This window comes from Hylobates moloch, unplaced genomic scaffold (genome assembly GCF_009828535.3).
Source record: "Hylobates moloch isolate HMO894 unplaced genomic scaffold, HMol_V3 SCAFFOLD_2, whole genome shotgun sequence".
NCBI classification, from domain to species: Eukaryota; Metazoa; Chordata; class Mammalia; order Primates; family Hylobatidae; genus Hylobates; species Hylobates moloch.
Genome location: NW_026652277.1, coordinates 90,031,790 through 90,049,916, shown reverse-complemented (window position 1 = coordinate 90,049,916; position 18,127 = coordinate 90,031,790). Strand labels below are relative to the sequence as shown.

Here is an 18,127-nt window from a genome sequence, read left to right as displayed (position 1 = left end):
ATTTCAACAAAGACTTGTTTCCAGAGCTCTGTAGAGGAATAGGGAGAAGTGGTGCCCTCCTTTGGCTGAATTTGCTGAGCTCTGGAAGGGTGGGGAACTTTGGAAAGATTGGTGGAACAGGAGAAAACACAGGCACTGTAACATTGGGAAAGGAATGAACATAGAAACCTGTTGAGTTTCTATTCTTCATAGGCACTGTGCTAGATTATTTTACATATGCTATTGCATTTACTTCTCAAAGTAACTCTAAGAAGTAAGTACATTTATCCCCATCATACATATGATAAAACTGAGGCTGAGAGAGGTTAAGTGACTTGCTCAAGATCATGTTACTAAAAGTGTTCCTATTTCTCCATATCCTCTCCAGCACCTGTTGTTTCCTGACTTTTTAATGATCGCCGTTGAACACTTTTACACTGTTGGTGGGACTGTAAACTAGTTCAACCATTGTGGAAGTCAGTGTGGCAATTCCTCAGGGATCTAGAACTAGAAATACGATTTGACCTAGCCATCCTATTACTGGGTATATACCCAAAGGACTATAAATCATGCTGCTATAAAGACACATGCACACATATGTTTATTGCGGCACTATTCACAATAGCAAAGACTTGGAACCAACCCAAATGTCCAACAACGATAGACTGGATTAAGAAAATGTGGCACATATACACCATGGAATACTATGCAGCCATAAAAAATGATGCGTTCATGTCCTTTGTAGGGACATGGATGAAACTGGAAAACATCATTCTCAGTAAACTATCACAAGGACAAAAAACCAAACACCGTATGTTCTCACTCATAGGTGGGAATTGAACAATGAGAACTCATGGACACAGGAAGGGGAACATCACACTCCGGGGACTGTTGTGGGGTGGGGAGAGGGGGCAGGGACAGCATTAGGAGATATACCTAATGCTAAATGACCAGTTAATGGGTACAGCACACCAACATGGCACATGGATACATATGTAACAAACCTGCACATTGTGCACATGTACCCTAAAACTTAAAGTATAATAATAAAAAAAGATTACGTTACTAGTAAGAGTAGAGCTAGGATTTGAACTCATCATTCCAAAGACCATGTTCTTTTCAGCTGCTCCACATGTCTTCTTAGGAGAATTGATAGAACCAGTAGTAGAATTCTTACTTTAACTGGAATAAAAGAATATGCTAGTTCTTAACTTTATTCCCTCGATCAGTTTTGTGGGAGGTTGAGTATAACGGATGAAGGTGATAACTTCAATTCTGGAAAGTGAGGGAGTGGTGATGATAAAGGAAAAGAAGGAATAAAGTTAGGCACAGTCATAGACAATGTGTTATTGTGCTTCTGGGAAAGCCAGGGGATTAGGCCCTGATTAAAGGAGGTCAGGGGAGGGAGATGACTTTAGTTTCTTATCTTTTATGTTTCAACCCCAACAGGAGGACAGACTTGTCAGTAGCACTAATGTGCCCTCCCATGGGCAGAGGTGAGGGAGCTTGGGGAGTGTGCACTTTTCCTTTCATCACCTTACTTACCTATTTGACCCATAGCTTTTGATATGTGAGACAGTGCAAAGCTCTTAGTGCTGTTAGTGATTGCTTATTTTCCTAATGAGGGATAGGACTGATCTGTTGTGCTACTTGGAAGGATCTAGATATGGAAAATTAGCCTCATTCACTTTTTTTCACCTTGATTCAGCTTGCTGTGGTACAGCCAACTGCAGTTAATATTTCCGCAAATGGTTTTGGATTTGCTATTTGTCAGGTATGTAACGATACTTATTTTTTTAAGTTAAATATGACTTTTTATAATAATTATTTGGTTTGGGCTTTGTTAAATCTTAGATAACTTGAATATAATTCTTAATGATTTACATCTATGACTTAAGCAAGATATATCACTGTCTTTAATAAAAAGTATTAGAGATGTTGCCAGCCAGTGAGTGGAGAGCAATTATATAGATTGATTTTCTATTTGAAAACTATTTCTTGGAGATTATTTGCTTTTTGAAGTGAGGGTTAATGTCCTCCAGTTTGATTCCTGATAACAAATACATGTTTTACTTACAATTTCTTAATATTCATCTGAGAATATAGAAGTCAACATGGTAGAATTATCGACTTGAGGGGAGGAATTGTGTCCCTTTAATGTAAAATCTTATATAATAGTAAATATAACAATTAAAGCATAATTATGCTCAATCCTCTGGTACAGAAAGAAAATATAAAGAAATCTACATTTTTATGGTGCAGCAGGAGCTACAATAAAATGAAGTAGTATGAAAAATACTGAATAATATAATCATTACACTAAATAGCACATAAAAATATTGATGACTTTAAAATCATCTCATTAGAACCCAAAGATAATATGCGATAGGACCAAAAATGGTTGTGTGCTTGCGTAGAAACAACCAACCAAACGACCAAACAAAAACACTGAAACACTTACTGAGAAAGTAAAAAAATGGCTATTGTGGAGAAAAAGTACTTTTTTCAAAAACCAGCACAATTGAGAGAACAGGTATACTTGCTGAGTAGGGTGGGTATACCTTGCTTAGCAGGTATAATTTAGAAACTTCCAAATAATTCTAAGATTATTTTGCATTATACTCAGAATACAGTAAACATTTTTTAAAACTAAAGGAAAAATGATCACAATGAAAAGGAATGGTATTCAGTGAAAAGGTCAGAAAGATAAAGTAAACAATTTATTTCGATCTTTACTGACAAAGACCATGGGAAAATTCTCATTCTCAAGCTGTCTTGCAATCCAAGAGTAAATCCAAAAGTAAATATGCTGTGTATTCTAGATAAAATTGAAAAATTATATGTACTTAAATCACCAAGTTGGTTGGAATTCATTTTTGATAAACCAAATGTAGAGAAATTACTGAAACCAGGTGATTTTTTACTTGAGGCTTGAAGCACAGAGGGATAAATGTGGTACCTGTTGGTCAGAATGTTCATTAATCCCACGTCAGTCTCAAAATGCAGAAAACAAAAGGAAGGGACCAGTAGGCACTTCTCATGAGGGAGGAAAAAAATTACAAAGAAGTTGGTCATCCAGAAATGAGTATTGAGATTTCTTACAGTTGATATTTTTATAAGTGCTCTGGAACAAGGAAGGCAAAGAAAACTCATGAGTTTGCAGTAAATATTACCCTCTTTTGGGTAATAAAGTACTAAACTGTTGGAAATAAACTGCAAGATATTTTGAAGTTCCCTGAGTGAGCAGTTGAGCTTTATTGCCAAATGTAAACCTTAATACTTAGTTATGGATGGGCATTAATTATGACCCGAGAGACGAATGGAGTAGTCCTTGTTTGCTTCCTGATAGCATTGGTCTCTGAAGGGACAATTGCATGCCACTGAAAGGGGAATGATGGAAATAATAGAAAGCATTTCTCCAATTTTATGGGACTATTCTTCAGCTGCTTCAGGAATACTCTATAATCATTACACTTTAAGAAAGAGTTGACAAATGTCCAAAGTAAGAGAACCAGAAGGATCAAGTGGATGAAGGCTTATATGAGTTTGGATTGTGGCAGAATAAGAAGATTGCAACTTTTAGATTTGAAAAATGAAGGCTTAGAGGATTTTTTAAGTATGCAAATCCATGAGGGTTATTAGATGTTAGTTCTGAGGGGTGTGTGTGTGTGTGTGTGCACGTGTGCATATGTGTATGTGTTTTAGGTATAAGTTAAAAGAAAATACAACCTTACAAAGCAACAGTAAGCTTTATGAATCCTGTTATAAAAAAGGAGATGAGGTAAAACATTTAAATAGATTCCAGTCTGTCCGGGGATGAGACTGGACTAGGAAGTTTTGAGTACATTCCTAAGCTTCTGATTTAGGATCCCTTTGAGAAAGACATGGGTCTTCAGGCTCTCCCAGTGTGTCTACAGCACCTTTAACATCAGTGGTGGGTACAGAGTAGATGCTGAGAAAGACCCAGTTGACTTGAAAACTATCATTTATTTTATCATCTTTGACAAACGTTGTATGAACAAAAATAATCCTCAGCAATGTTCAACTAGGGCTCTTCAATGTTTTGGTTTTGATTTATCCTACTGACAGTTTCTGAAGTTCTAGTTAGAGAAAAATGACTCCATTTGGGCAACAGGACTTAGAAATTAGTGAATGCTCTCAAGAAAGTTTTTTCCTCAAGGGAATGTTTACCCTCTTTGGCAAAACAATATCCCCAAATATCGCCCATAGTATTTTATTGTACTTGTTTTGGAATATTACTTAACAATTTTCTCCATTTAAACATAATTTTATAAATTGCAGTACTATTTGTTAATAGTGATTCTTTGTTAGCAAGTAAAATTAATTTTTTTCTAGTTCGAAGATTAAAAATCTTACTGGGTCCATCCAAAGAGAATCATTACCTAATACAATATTTAGAAGGCATAATGATGGAAATTTATGTCCAATTTGTTATTTATGCTAGTTTATTTTTTTACAGCTAAATGTTGTATATAATGTGAAGGCTTCTGGGTCTTCTAGAAGACGAAGATCTATCCAAAATCAAGAAGCCTTTGATTTAGATGTTGCTGTAAAAGAAAATAAAGATGATCTCAATCATGTGGATTTGAATGTGTGTACAAGGTAAGTGCTTAGGTCTCTCTTCTTTTTTTCCTTTAAAAAATAGACTCGAAGGTTTAATTATGTATAGTTGTCTATATCAATCTAAGAAGTTATATGAACAAAGAATTCAGTTATGCACTACACTTCAGATTACAAACTAGAAATATTACTAATTATATTCAAGCATTTATTAGATGCATACAAAAATTATTTACAAGTTTTCCCTGGATGTATAACAAATTTGAATAGAACAGTGTATATATAAATTAATAAAACTCAGGTCTAATTTAGGAAAACTTTAAATTAAGTCAATCATATTTAATACTTCAAAAATGGTTATTTCTTGTTATGAGTTATTTTTCTGTTGAAATAATTATTTCAGGTTCGTATTGAACCTTAACTGTTAGGCATTTAACTCAAAAGTTTATGATAACATGCAAATTCAATCAAGAGGATAGTTTTTTTTTAGGTACATTGAAAATATTCCAGTTTAGGAGTTTCTCATCTTGGATAATTAGACACTTAACAGCCGAAGCTTCTGGGAGTACTTTTTAAGTTGACTCTTAAATTGTTCTATATCCAAAGCATCTGAGAATCTTGTTAATAAGGAAAAAGGGTTCTACCTCAACCCTACCGACTTCACAGTAAGACTGGGAAGCTGCAGATTTTTGGTCATTCCACTGCACAAAGGAGTTTGAGCACACTCCTTGTGAAAGTTCTTGAATAGAGGCTTCACTTTTTTTTCTTTCGTGAATCTATTCTGTTACATCTGCATTATTTGGTATTGAGCTGGGACTTAAAGATGCACTGGCATTGAGGAGCTGCTGTTTGCTCTTCTAAAATATCCCATAGTGTCCTGGTTTAACTTAGCTTATTATTGGGCTAGAAGTCCCTGATGTGGTCCTGAGCTGGCAGATGTTCTCCAAGGTCATTTCTGGGTGTTTATCCAGGTGGCCAGCCTTCACAGCCATTGCCTGGACCCAGTCTCTGCCATTACTGCTACTGTCTGTCTTTATCTTTGGACCTTCTTGTTCATGATTTTGTCCACATTTGTCCCATTCTTCACCTTCTTGGGCATTTTGGGCCAGCAGCAAGGGGATATCAGAATCTCTGCGGTGGCATTCTTTTCAGCTGAGAAGAAAGTAGGACTCCAATTATTTTTTACGAATCTTCCAATTGGTCTGTTATAGAATAACAACTTCAAGTTATTACTATTATTATAAACAATAACAACCTACAGTAATTACAAACTTATGTGCCAGGCACGGCACCAAACACTTTCACATGCATATCATTTAATTCTTACAGCAACTCTGTAAAGTATGTGTTATTATTATCCCTGCCTTTCTCAAATTCCTGGCCTCAAGTGATCCTCTTGCGTTGGCCTCCCAAAGTGCTGGGCTTACAGGCATGAGCCACTGTGCCCCGCCTATTCCTGCTTTTCTCATTCATTTATTTATTCCCTCAGCAAGTATTGGTTGAGTCTCTACTATGTGCCAGGCATGGTGTCTGTGTGTCAGGTGTGGGAATATAATTGTAAGCCAAAAAAGACACAAGCTCTGCCTTGTGGAACTTGCTATTTGAGGGGGATACAGAAATTAATGGAAACAATCCCCTAGGCAAGTCTAAAATTCTAATTTTGAAAAGGGCAAAGAAGAAGACCCTCATGGAGTTAAGAGAGGGAGATTTTTACCTCTTAAGAGACATCAAGTGAAGAAACATGAGAAAAATGAGGTGGGGAACCAGGATTCAGACTATGAAGAGGCCTCAGCATTTATAGAGGTTCATGTAAGCATGCAGGATTTCCAGTCTTAAGCATCAGGAATCAGATGGACAACAGAGTTTGGGTGGTAGGTAGAGCCTGAAGAAGGGAAATGTTTTCATGTGAGGGTAGGGGTTTTATAAAAAGCATTTAAATGCTGCTACTAGTTTTCTGAGAAAAATCTGGTATGAAAGACGAATAACATTTAGGTGTATTTTTTCAGCAGCACATTATAAAAAGATTACCTGATATTTCAGACACTTTATTCCTATCAACAGGGTCCAAGACCTTACCTCATACCAGGCTTTCTGTGTGGCATGATAGTTTAACAAATTCTGCCCCAGGCTTGGTAGAGAGATCAGATCAACCAAGGTACTTTTAATATGTACCAGAAGTATAATCTGCATTGTGCTTTTAAATGTTTAAGCATATTGACTGTTTTTTTCTCATCTATTTTTTTTCTCATATGCAAACACCTCTAGTTTCAATTCATTTATAAGTTCTCAATAACATCTATTTTGGCTGAGTGCATTGCCAGCAGATGGTTTCAGTTGCTTCGGATTGCAGAGCCAGCTGAAGTCAGCAGTTGTACTGTATGGCTTTTCAATCAGTCATGTTTGGCAGGCATGGGTTTTCTGCTCTAAAAAGCAAGATTTTTCTAACAGCCCTTCTTGCTTTTGCCATTTAAAAGGACAACAGGTACTAACTTAATGCTATGATTCTTTTAAATTGGAGGCAAACATCTTTCCATAATCACTTAGCTGGGCTCCTTCTGCTCCAAATGAAAAGCTCTTGCCATCAATTCATTTTAGAAAAATATTTATTTTCAAGGAGACAAAACGTTGTTGGTGCCCAGATCCTTTGATGCTCACATCACGTACAACAGGACGAGAGAAGGATGCAGTGTAATAAAACTTTCCAAGGCTTGTAATTCCCTCACGGTGGCCAAAGAAAACACAAAATGTTCTTCAAGTATATGGGAGAACAAAGGGAAGGCTTCTCCCTACTGGTCTGATGTTTCTAAAATCAGACGAATAAAAGGTTGCTAAGACCTTGGATGGGACCTATCACTAAGTGGTCAAGTGATGCCTCCTTCTCAGGGCCTGGCTTTCAGCTTGCAAGTTTGGTGCTGTCAACTTTTGAGAAAAGAAAAAGTGCAATTCTGTTTGGAATCACCACTAGAAAATAGAGTTGTTTGTTGAAAGGATGTATGTTGTACTGTCACAGTTTATAAGCAGAAGCCTCTTACATTGCAGGCATTGCGTACTATCTGTCAGATGAACACGTTGTTGTATCATTATTCCTTATATGGTTAAAAGTTATAAGATTACCACACATGTACGAAAATGATAACCTGTTTTAAAATTCTCTATAGGGAATTTTATTTGAACTCAAACAGTATTTGGAATAACATTTGGTGGGTTTGATTTTTGTATGAAGATAGTTTGATAACATCTGTGAGTTTTTCCTGAGGAGTTTTCATTCATCCTCCCTCTTTGATTTAGCTTTTCGGGCCCAGCTAGGAGTGGCATGGCTCTTATGGAAGTTAACCTACTAAGTGGCTTTATGGTGCCTTCAGACGCAATTCCTCTGAGCGAGACAGTGAAGAAAGTGGAATACGATCATGGAAAACTCAACCTCTATTTAGATTCTGTAAGTAGTAAAACATAAGGTAACTGCTGACAAAGCCACTATGTTTTGTGTTCAGATTCAGATGTCTACCTTACTTTAAGTATGTTTTCTTTAAGTCATTGTTATTTCAACTTTTTGTGTCCCTGAATGGGTTTAACATGGCAACCATATATTTATCTCCATTAGAAAGACATAAGTATAAAATCAGTTTAGAGAGTTGCTAGTAATGACGAGCCTGATGAAGGTCTTCGTAACTAAATCTTTATTTCATGCCAGATGTGAAATACATAGAAATTTCCATATTATAATTAAAAAAATTCAACCCAGATCTGAATTTGAGAGCCTGTCTGCCTCAGGGAGTTGCCTAGGCTGGAGCGCAGTGGTGCAATCATAACTCACTGCAACCTCCAACTCCTGGGCTCAAGTGATCCTCCCACTTCAGGCTGCTGAGTAGCTGGGACCACAGGTGCATGCCACCATGCCTAGATAATTTCATGAGAATTTTTTATAGAGACAGGGTCTCACTTTGTTGCCCAGGCTGGTTTTGAACTCCTGACTTCAAGTGATCTTCTGGTCTTGGCCTCTCAAAGTGTTGGGATTACAGATGTGAGCCGCCATGCCTGGCTGGAAGACGAAAGTCTTAATTACACATTTTAAAATTCTTCCATGAAGCTTTTAACAAACCTTAAAGGGGTTCGTATTCTTACCTTGAAAAATTAGGTGCTAAATCATGGAAGATTATTCTCAGAGATTTGATCTTGACATAGAATTATTACATAACCTTCATATACTCTTTCCATTGCTGAATGAATACTACTGATTGAAGAATAAGGTGCATACAATGTGTAGGGAAAGGTAAGTGAAGAATTCCAGACTCTACTTGGTATGTCTCAAAACTGGTGTTATGTAAGTTTATTTTTTTCTTATAGCATCTATATGAGCTTCATAGGTTGAATTGATATTGAGTTCATAGTATTCTAAGGATTTCATATTACATGGGTGGGTTTGTATGTTTCTTATTTCAGTTTTGCTAAGTATGAATCAGAAATATATTGCTAAATATATACTTTTAAAAAGATAGTTCTTGAATGGTCTCATTTGTTTTAGCATTTCAAAACCACTTTGGTTAAAGCCCTGTTAAAACTAATTCAGTCTCAATATAATGTTAAATAACAATCTCTAGATTCTTTTGCTTTTTAGGAATTATCTTACATTAAGCACTGCTCGAAAGCCATCGGCCTGATTTGGAACTTGAAAAACAAATTTAAGGTTTTAATTTAGTAGTGTAATTGGTTTTGGAGTTTGTGTTCTATCTTTGATGCTCTTGTTAATGGTTATTTTAATTTGAGTGTCCAGTACTCTTTGAGTGGCCAGTTTGACTTTTCATTTACTACTATTGGCAAATAAGGGAATGTTTGAAGGAATTTACTAATTTCTGATTCTTTAATGAGTGTTGTTTGCCAAACTGGCCAAATCTATCCCTCTTGGAGACAGATAGGCTGGCCTTGTGTACCCCATCTCAGTCATTGGCTGTGGAGTACAGCCCCATCTTAGTTACCTCACCTACTGGGTGACATGGCTTGCATGAGCTGAGGGTGATTCCCAGGAGAAGGAGGCTGCTGTGAGCCATTAGTAGTAACTGGGGGTGGGGTGCACCATCTGAGACAGGAGATCTAGGTACATGCACCCTCAGGCTTGCTGCTTACTTAACCATTCTAATTCTCAGTATCCCATTCAGCAAAATGGAACTAAGAACAATACCTTTTTGTAAGCATTGTTTTGCAAGTTAAATAAGATAGTTCATAGGAATTACTTACTGCAGTATCTGACATGTAGAAATCCTCCCTAAGTGTTAGTCTCTGTTTCCTAAAATGATAAGAAAAAAGAAATGTCTTTACTTAATCATGAACACACAGTGTGCCAACCCCTTAAGACTCTTTTGTATTTCTCAAGGTAAATGAAACCCAGTTTTGTGTTAATATTCCTGCTGTGAGAAACTTTAAAGTTTCAAATACCCAAGATGCTTCAGTGTCCATAGTGGATTACTATGAGCCAAGTAAGTATGCTCTGGAGTTCTTAATACTTCAGAAATTAAGCCAGGCATTCATTCATTTATTGGAAGTGACCACCCATTGGATTGGTTCTGTGGCGAGGGCAGGATTTGGTAGGAGAAAGTATAGGAGGCGGGGAGGCAGGAAGTGAGCATTCCATTTCAGTGAAGACTATTGACAATTTACAAGGGTCACATGATAGGTTTTAGCATATGAAATTTAAAAATGATATATTTTTTATCATGTTTTAGATTTTTAACTCACAATTATAAACTTTACAAAGAAAAATTGGCATAGAGAGTCCAGTTATGTCTCATTTGCAAGGTATTGCTTCTATTCCAAGCACCCATTCCATCTGTTTCCAGCTTTAAAATGGGAGTTCTTAATGTGGCACATATACACCATGGAATACTATGCAGCTATAAAAAAGGATGAGTTCATGTCCTTTGTAGGGACATGGATGAAGCTGGAAACCATCATTCTCAGCAAACTATCGCAAGGACAAAAAACCAAACACTGCATGTTCTCACTCATAGGTGGGAATTGAACAATGAGAACACTTGGACACGGCGGCGGAACATCACATACCGGGGCCTATCATGGGGTTGGGGGAGGGAGAGATAGCATTAGGAGATATACCTAATGTAAATGACGAGTTGACGGGTGCAGCACACCAACATGGCACATGTATACATATGTAACAAACCTGCACGTTGTGCACATGTACCCTAGAACTTAAAGTATAATAAAAAAAAAAGGGAGTTCTTCTAAAAGTAGAGCTACCATTTGACCCCACAATCCCATTGCTGGATATATATACCCAAAGGACAATAAATTGTTCTACCAAAAAGATACCTGCACTCATATGTTTATCACAGCACTAATTCACAATAGCAAAGACAGATCATCAACCTAGGTGCCCATCAACTGTGAATTGGATAAAGAAAATGTGGTAGATGTACATCATGGAATACTATACAGCCATAAAAAGAACTAAATTATGTCTTTTGCAGCAACATGGGTGCAGCTGAAGGTCATTATTCTAAGTGAATTAATGAAGAAACAGAAAACCAAATATCACATGTTCTCACTTATAAGTGGGAGCTGAACATTGGGTACACATGGACATAAAAATGGGAACAGTAGACACTGGGGACTTCAAAAGTGGGGAGGGAGAGGGGGAATAAGGGCTGAAACACTCTCCACTGGGTACTATGTTCATTATTTGGGTGCCAGGATCAATAGAAGCCCAAACCTCAGCATCACATAATATACCCTTGTAACAAACTTATACATGTACCCCTGAATAGTAAACAAATAAATAACAATAATAAATAAAATGGGACTTCTTCAGGAGAGAACATGAACAGCATCTGCAATGAAGTAGCATCGGCTGGAGTTAGCTGTTTCTTAATTGAGGGAGTCTGGTGTTTTGCTGAAACTTATACTTGATAACAGATTTTTAAAAGTGTATCAAGAAAAATATATCCTGTTTGGAAAATAACTTGAGCTTCTTTGATTTTACTGGTAACTTCTTATTTTTATAAAATGATGGAAATTTAGGATGTGAAAATAGAGAGCTGGTCTGGAGATGGCCCAAGTTTAACAGAATGAATCCATGTTCAGTCAGAGTGACTTTTTGTATGTGATCTCTGGCCTAATGTTTCTAATTGTAATGTTTTATTTTGAATAAGCACTTGTGGTGGCTCAGAATCATCACAATGCATGAGAAGCATGAACATTTTTATGTGTTAGGTAGTTGTAGATAATTACCCTTTAAATGAGATGAACTTGTTCCCATTGTTGTTAGCGTTTCATGGAGTATTCAAGACTAAGGTGTAACGCCAGTTCTCTCTTCTTAGTCAACAAGCCAGTTCCTCTTGTCTTTTGCCTCCTGTTGGCACTGAGGAAGAGGATTCACCCAGGTTCTTGTGGGGCATTTGGGAAACACTGGTGTGGCACTTTTTTTCTAGTGGAGGGATGTAAAGGGCAAAGTTTCTGGATCCCTTACACCTCTGACACATCTGTTCTAAAACAGGCTCTTGTTATGTTGGGGCCTCCTTGTGAACGTGTTTTTGCCCTTTACTCTCCAAACACTGTGGAGACCCAATGACAGTAACTAGTTGTCCAACTTTATTACTTAACTTAGAGGCAAAATTCCCCAATTTATATTTCTTGGGTGCATCGGGAACATTTTAAACATTTAAGAAACAAAAATAATTCAGTCTATGCAAATTTTTATGGAAAACAACTTACTTATGAGGAGGCCATTTTAAAATGAAAATATGGGAAAGATCAGAATAAGCTAAACCTTCCAACCCATTTTAAAAAATCTCAAAACACATTTATGATATGGACCACAGTCTCTGAAAAATCATGAATAAATTTGAAAATAGAATATGTTTTTTAAAAATTATAACACTCATTTATGTTTTACAATGAGTTCACTGTGGTGTTATAAGTACTTTAAGTAGTTTTTGTCACGTTAGCTTTTAGATACTATATGCTGAGTGTTTTAAAACAAGGTATTGCATAGGCAGTCTTCTCTTCGTATTTATGTATTTTTTACTAGAGCCCAGGGTAAATGCCCCTTTTCAGTAGTTCTAATGATTAGAATTTGATTTGAGCGCATAGAGAGTGTCATCCTAAAATAAACTCTTGAGGAGGTTAAACAGTCCTTAACTGAAAATTCTCCCCGATGCAGTAAGAGATTAAAGTGGTGCTTGTGATTGCAGTGTGCAGCTGCAGTCTATTTGCTCTCTTTTAATGCTGGCCAACTGCTGGTGGTAGACAGATTGGACTGAGCGCATTGTTTCTCTCTTGGATTTGGTTAGTACTTTGGACCACTCTTGGACATTTCAGTTGTTTCTTGTAAAGAAAAATAAAATTAGGTTAAGAATGGAAAACTCAGAAAAGTGTATCGAAATGCTCTTATGTTTTGGCAAAGTCAGTGTTTCTAAACAAGTGAGCCGTGTGAACTGATGTCTGCTTCTTTGAACAGGGAGACAGGCGGTGAGAAGTTACACCTCTGAAGTGAAGCTGTCCTCCTGTGACCTTTGCAGCGATGTCCAGGGCTGCCGTCCTTGTGAGGATGGAGCTTCAGGCTCCCATCATCACTCTTCAGTCATTTTTATTTTCTGTTTCACGCTTCTGTACTTTTTGGAACTTTCGCTGTGATTTATTTTTAAAGGACTCTGTGTAACACTAACATTTCCAGTAGTCACATGTGATTGTTTTGTTTTCGTAGAGGAATACTGCTTCTATTTTGAAAAAACATTTTTTTTTCTTTCTATGGGGTTGGGGGGGGGTGGTGTACAACAGGTCCTAGTATGTATAGCTGCATAGATTTCTTCACCTGATCTTTGTGTGCAAGATCAGAATGAATGCAGTTGTGTGTCTATATTTTCCCCTCTCAAAATCTTTTAGAATTTTTTTGGAGGTGTTTGTTTTCTCCAGAATAAAGGTATTACTTTAGAATAGGTATTCTCCTCATTTTGTGAAAGAAATGAACCTAGATTCTTAAGCATTATTACACATCCATGTTTGCTTAAAGATGGATTTCCCTGGGAATGGGAGAAAACAGCCAGCAGGAGGAGCTTCATCTGTTCCCTTCCCATCTCCAACCTAACCCTACTGCCCACCCCACTCCAACCCACCCCATGCCCAGTGGTCTCAGTAGATACTTCTTAGCTGGAAATTCTTTCTTTTCAGAATCTAGGTGGTGAATTTTTTTAAGTGGCATGGTCTTTTTCTGCTCGAAATCTGATCACGCACTCCAGCCATTCCCCTCCCTCTCTTTTTCCTCTGCAGAGAAATGTGAGGGGCAGTACATTTACCTGTGCTTTTCACACCATCTCAGAGGTTGAGGAGCATACTGAAAACTGCCCTGGGGGGTGCTGGGTGTGCTGTCTCCTTCCCACATCCTCAGCCCCACACCAGCTCTATTTCAGGGGTGAGAGTCAGAGAGCACTGCAATATGTGCCTCATGGGATTTCGATGAGAAGATCCTAGACCAGGGAGACACTGTGAGCCAGGGATACAACAAAATACTAGGTAAGTCACTGCAGACCGACCTCCCTGCAGTTTGGGAAAGAAGCTGGGTTTGTGGAGAATCAGAGCATCTTGACATGACTGCTGACCTAAAGATCCCTGGCATTGGGCAGGGATCCTGTGGAGCCTCTTCTAGGTCAGGGTTGTGAGCATTAGACTGCCAGTCGTCTAGTGACATCTGATGCTTGCTGTGAACTTGTAAGATCCCCGAATCCTGAGCACCTCAATCTTTAATTGCCCTGTATTCCGAAGGGTAATATAATTTGTCTGGATGGAAATTTTAAAGATGAATCCCCCTTTTTTCTTTTCCCCATTCTCTCTTTTCTTTCCTTCTCCCTTTCTTCTTTGCCTTCTAAATATACTGAAATGATTTAGATATGTGTCAACAATTAATGATCTTTTACTCAATCTAAGAAATGGTTTAGTTTTTCTCTTTAGCTCTATGGCATTTCACTCAAGTGGACAGGGGAAAAAGTAATTGCCATGGGCTCCAAAGAATTTGCTTTATGTTTTTAGCTATTTAAAAATAAATCCATCAAAAATAAGGTATGCAAATTATCTTTTAAAGTTAGTTTTTAAAAATGCTCTTATTTTAGTGAATTTTCAGAAATTATAGTGGAATGGATGCTCATATATTGCTTATGGATATTTTGGATACCAGAGTAGGAATAACTGACATTCAGTATTTTAAAGCTGGCAAACCTATACATAGAAAATAGATCCCCAGACAGTGGTCTATGAAGAGGGCAGTTAAGTATCAAATACTTAATTTTCTTGCCTTTTTTTTTAAGTGGGGAAAAGTTTCTAGATCTCTTACACCTCTGACACAATCTGTTCTAAAACAGGCTCTTGTTATGTTGGGGCCTCCTTGTAAACGTGTTTTTGCCCTTTACTCTCTGGGAGTTCTTTAAAGGTGAAATCATCTTACAAAGAAATTGGGGGAGGGTCTTGGCAAAGGACGTTCCCCTCCTCTTCCCTGGCCTGGGAACCTTATACTGACAATCAATATATTTTAAAGTATATAATTTATAGTTAACTTCTAGTGTAATATATTAGGAAACACTAGAATGGAAAGGCCATTGGAAGACAGGTCGTATCTTTTTTAGACCATATTTCCTTGTTTAAAAACTAGCGTTTGAATACTTTTTCGGTGAAGAACTCCAGGTTTTCAAGTTAAAAGTCACCTCGTAGGCCGGGCGCGGTGGCTCATGCCTGTAATTCCAGCACTCTGGGAGGCTGAGGCGGGTGAATCACAAGGTCAGGAGTTTGAGACCAGCCTGGCCAATATGGTGAAACCCCGTCCCTACTAAAAATACAAAATTTAGCCGGGCGTGGTGGCATGCACCTGTAGTCCCACCTACTCGGGAGGCTGAGGCGGGAGAATCACTTGAACCTGAGAGACAGAGGTTGCAGTGAGCCGAGATCACGCCACTGCACTCCAGCCTGGGGGACAGAGCGAGACTCCGTCTCAAAAAACAACAACAAAAAAAGTCACCTTGTAACTCATCTCTTTTTATTGTAAGTTTATTAAAAATGAAGAGGACAACAATGAGAAGGAAGAGAAAGGGTTAGCTAGCACTGCCTCCTGGTACATGGGGCTGTGCAGATGTCCCAGCCACTTCTTCCTTCATGCTTCCCTTAGAGAACTTGCTCTGCTATAAACAGTGGGCTTGGACTAGAAGTGATTAAAATACCACAGGCATAAGGAGAAAAGGAGTATATATAGTAGTAATAATTACTAGCATAAATTATTTTTTCACATGCTATGAGTAATAATATTAAAAAACTCATTTTACCATTAAGATTGCTTATGCTGAAGCTCTTCCATTTAGAATACTGTCAATGTCATTTACTGGTATGAACTAAAGTCCCCCTTCTTTTCCACTCACTGGGAACCTTAGTAAGACACCAGAGTATCTCACCTCCCTTTCTGATTGGCCAATGCTTCCAGAGACTGAACGTTGGGAAAACCTAGTAGGCAAACAATTCTAGGACAGAATAATATTTTTATATTTGGTTCCACTGTCTTATTACATTTAGTTATAGTTTTCAAAAAGAAATTCAAGCCCATTAAAATATGTCTGGTCAATGAAATGCTTCCTTTTATTGTGTTGTTCTATTCTACTTTGTTTTTCAAAACATTCTAAAAATAGTATCTTTGGTTTAGTATTTTGGATTATATATTATAATCTGAGGAGCATTTTGCTTATGTAGAATCCAGATATATTTCTGTTACCTAGGAGATGTTACTTACATATGTAATACCGTATCCTGCACGTGGAAATATTCAGAATTGTAGATAGCATAACTCTCCCTGCTCCTATTCTTTTGAGCCTAGGTATAATTTTTTTTTTAGAAAAAGACATATTTAGCTTTAATTTCTATTTATGCTAAATATAGTTATAAGTAGTCTGTCGACATAATACCAACTATTTTATTTTTACATAATTCAATTATTTCATTTGCCATGTCTGGCAGACTCAAGACATTAAAAAATTGGAACTATGGTTTTTCTTTGTCATTTTTTAAAAGAGAATTATTTTATTAACCTGCTGGCATATAATCTGGAGTTCTTTTGACAACCTTAATTTTTCTGATTTGCTTTATTGAATGATTGAGTACTCATTTCTTTCTAAAAATATGCTGTAAATTCTCTCTTGGCAAGATTTCTCCCTATGAGGGTAGTTTTTATTTGAGTCTGCCAAGTGGTTACCATGGGGCAAGGTGCCATGATATATTCTTGGGTGCATTGGTTTTTTGCACGTTGTAAATTTAAGACACTTACAGTAAGTGGACTCATTCATAGATGAGCTTCAGAACCTTTTACATTCTTGGTAGAGGCTTCTGTTGGACAGGCAGAAGAGTATATTCCTCACTTTTTTTTGTCTTCAAATTCCAGTAAGGCATAGCACTTTTAAGAAATTAGAATTTTTCTATCATCTATGCAAATGATATTTATGTTAATATTAAATATGTTACACTGGGAGTAATTTGAGGTGCAATTATTTTTATTACAACTTTGAATAGAGGACCATTATCCTTCTTTCTTCAGAAAACTAAGCAGTAAGTGTAACTTTTAAAGTAAGTATATATCAGTGAGAGTAGTCTTGTTTTACAACTATTTCTAGGCAGTGAGTTGTGTTTTCATGTCTCATCAAAAGACAATACCACACTGCATCATTTTACAAAATATGTTGTCATTTTCATTTCAATTGTAACATAGGAAAATAGATACTTCCTAGATGATTTCTCAGTTTCTTACTGCAAAGAACAGTTATAAATTGGTATACATGTGTCTCTGTAATAGGGATAATATTGATATATCTGTTGCTACGTATTTAAGAATCATTCTATCTTATGTTGTCTTGAGGCCAAGATTTACCACATTTGCCCAGTGTATTGAATTGGTGGTAGAAGGTAGTTCCATGCTCCATTTGTAGATCTTTAAGATTTTATCTTTGATAACTTTAATAGACTGTGGCTCAATTCTGGTCCTTCAGGCTTTATGGTTTGAATTTGCAGTAGGGGACAGTTGATGTGGAGTCAATCCCTTTTGTACACAGGAAGCTTTATAAAATATCATTCACAAATCTCTTATTTTGGGAAGCTGTTTTGCATATGAGAAGAACACTGTTGAAATATTATTTTTTCCAGGAACTAAAGCTTTATATATTGATCAAGGTGATTCTGAAAGTTTCAATTTTTAATGTTGGAATGTTATGTTATTGTTAATTGTACTTTATTATGTATTCAATAGAAAATCATGATTTATTAATAAAAGTTTAAATTCCCATCTATTTATTATGTGTTCTTTTTATTTTAGCATCAAGTATGTCTATAGCACACCTCCCTTATTTAAGCTTATTTATGAGAAACAGGATATTTGAGGCTAGCTTAGAGTAGGGATTATTGTGTTGCAAGGTGGCAACATAATGAAGTTGAAAAAATTTGATTACCAGCCTCCTTTACCTCCCCCCTCAGTGGAGAGGTAAGTAATACACAAATTAAAAAAAATTAATGTGAGGTGAGCACTCACTTAACCTCTGGAAAT

At 37.0% G+C, this 18,127-nt stretch overlaps 1 protein-coding gene across 1 annotated transcript in view; it reads left to right on the top strand.

The window, feature by feature from the left end:
- Positions 1 to 17,863, top strand: part of CD109 (CD109 molecule) — a 141,469-nt gene extending 123,606 nt beyond the window's left edge. Inside the window, exons 29-33 of the mRNA XM_032153087.2 lie at positions 1,688 to 1,753; positions 4,460 to 4,602; positions 7,849 to 7,996; positions 9,929 to 10,031; positions 13,028 to 17,863. Coding sequence (XP_032008978.1) covers positions 1,688 to 1,753; positions 4,460 to 4,602; positions 7,849 to 7,996; positions 9,929 to 10,031; positions 13,028 to 13,203 — 636 coding nt within the window. The 3' untranslated portion in view covers positions 13,204 to 17,863. The remainder of the gene's footprint in view (positions 1 to 1,687; positions 1,754 to 4,459; positions 4,603 to 7,848; positions 7,997 to 9,928; positions 10,032 to 13,027) is intronic.
- The last annotated feature ends 264 nt before the right edge of the window (positions 17,864 to 18,127 follow it).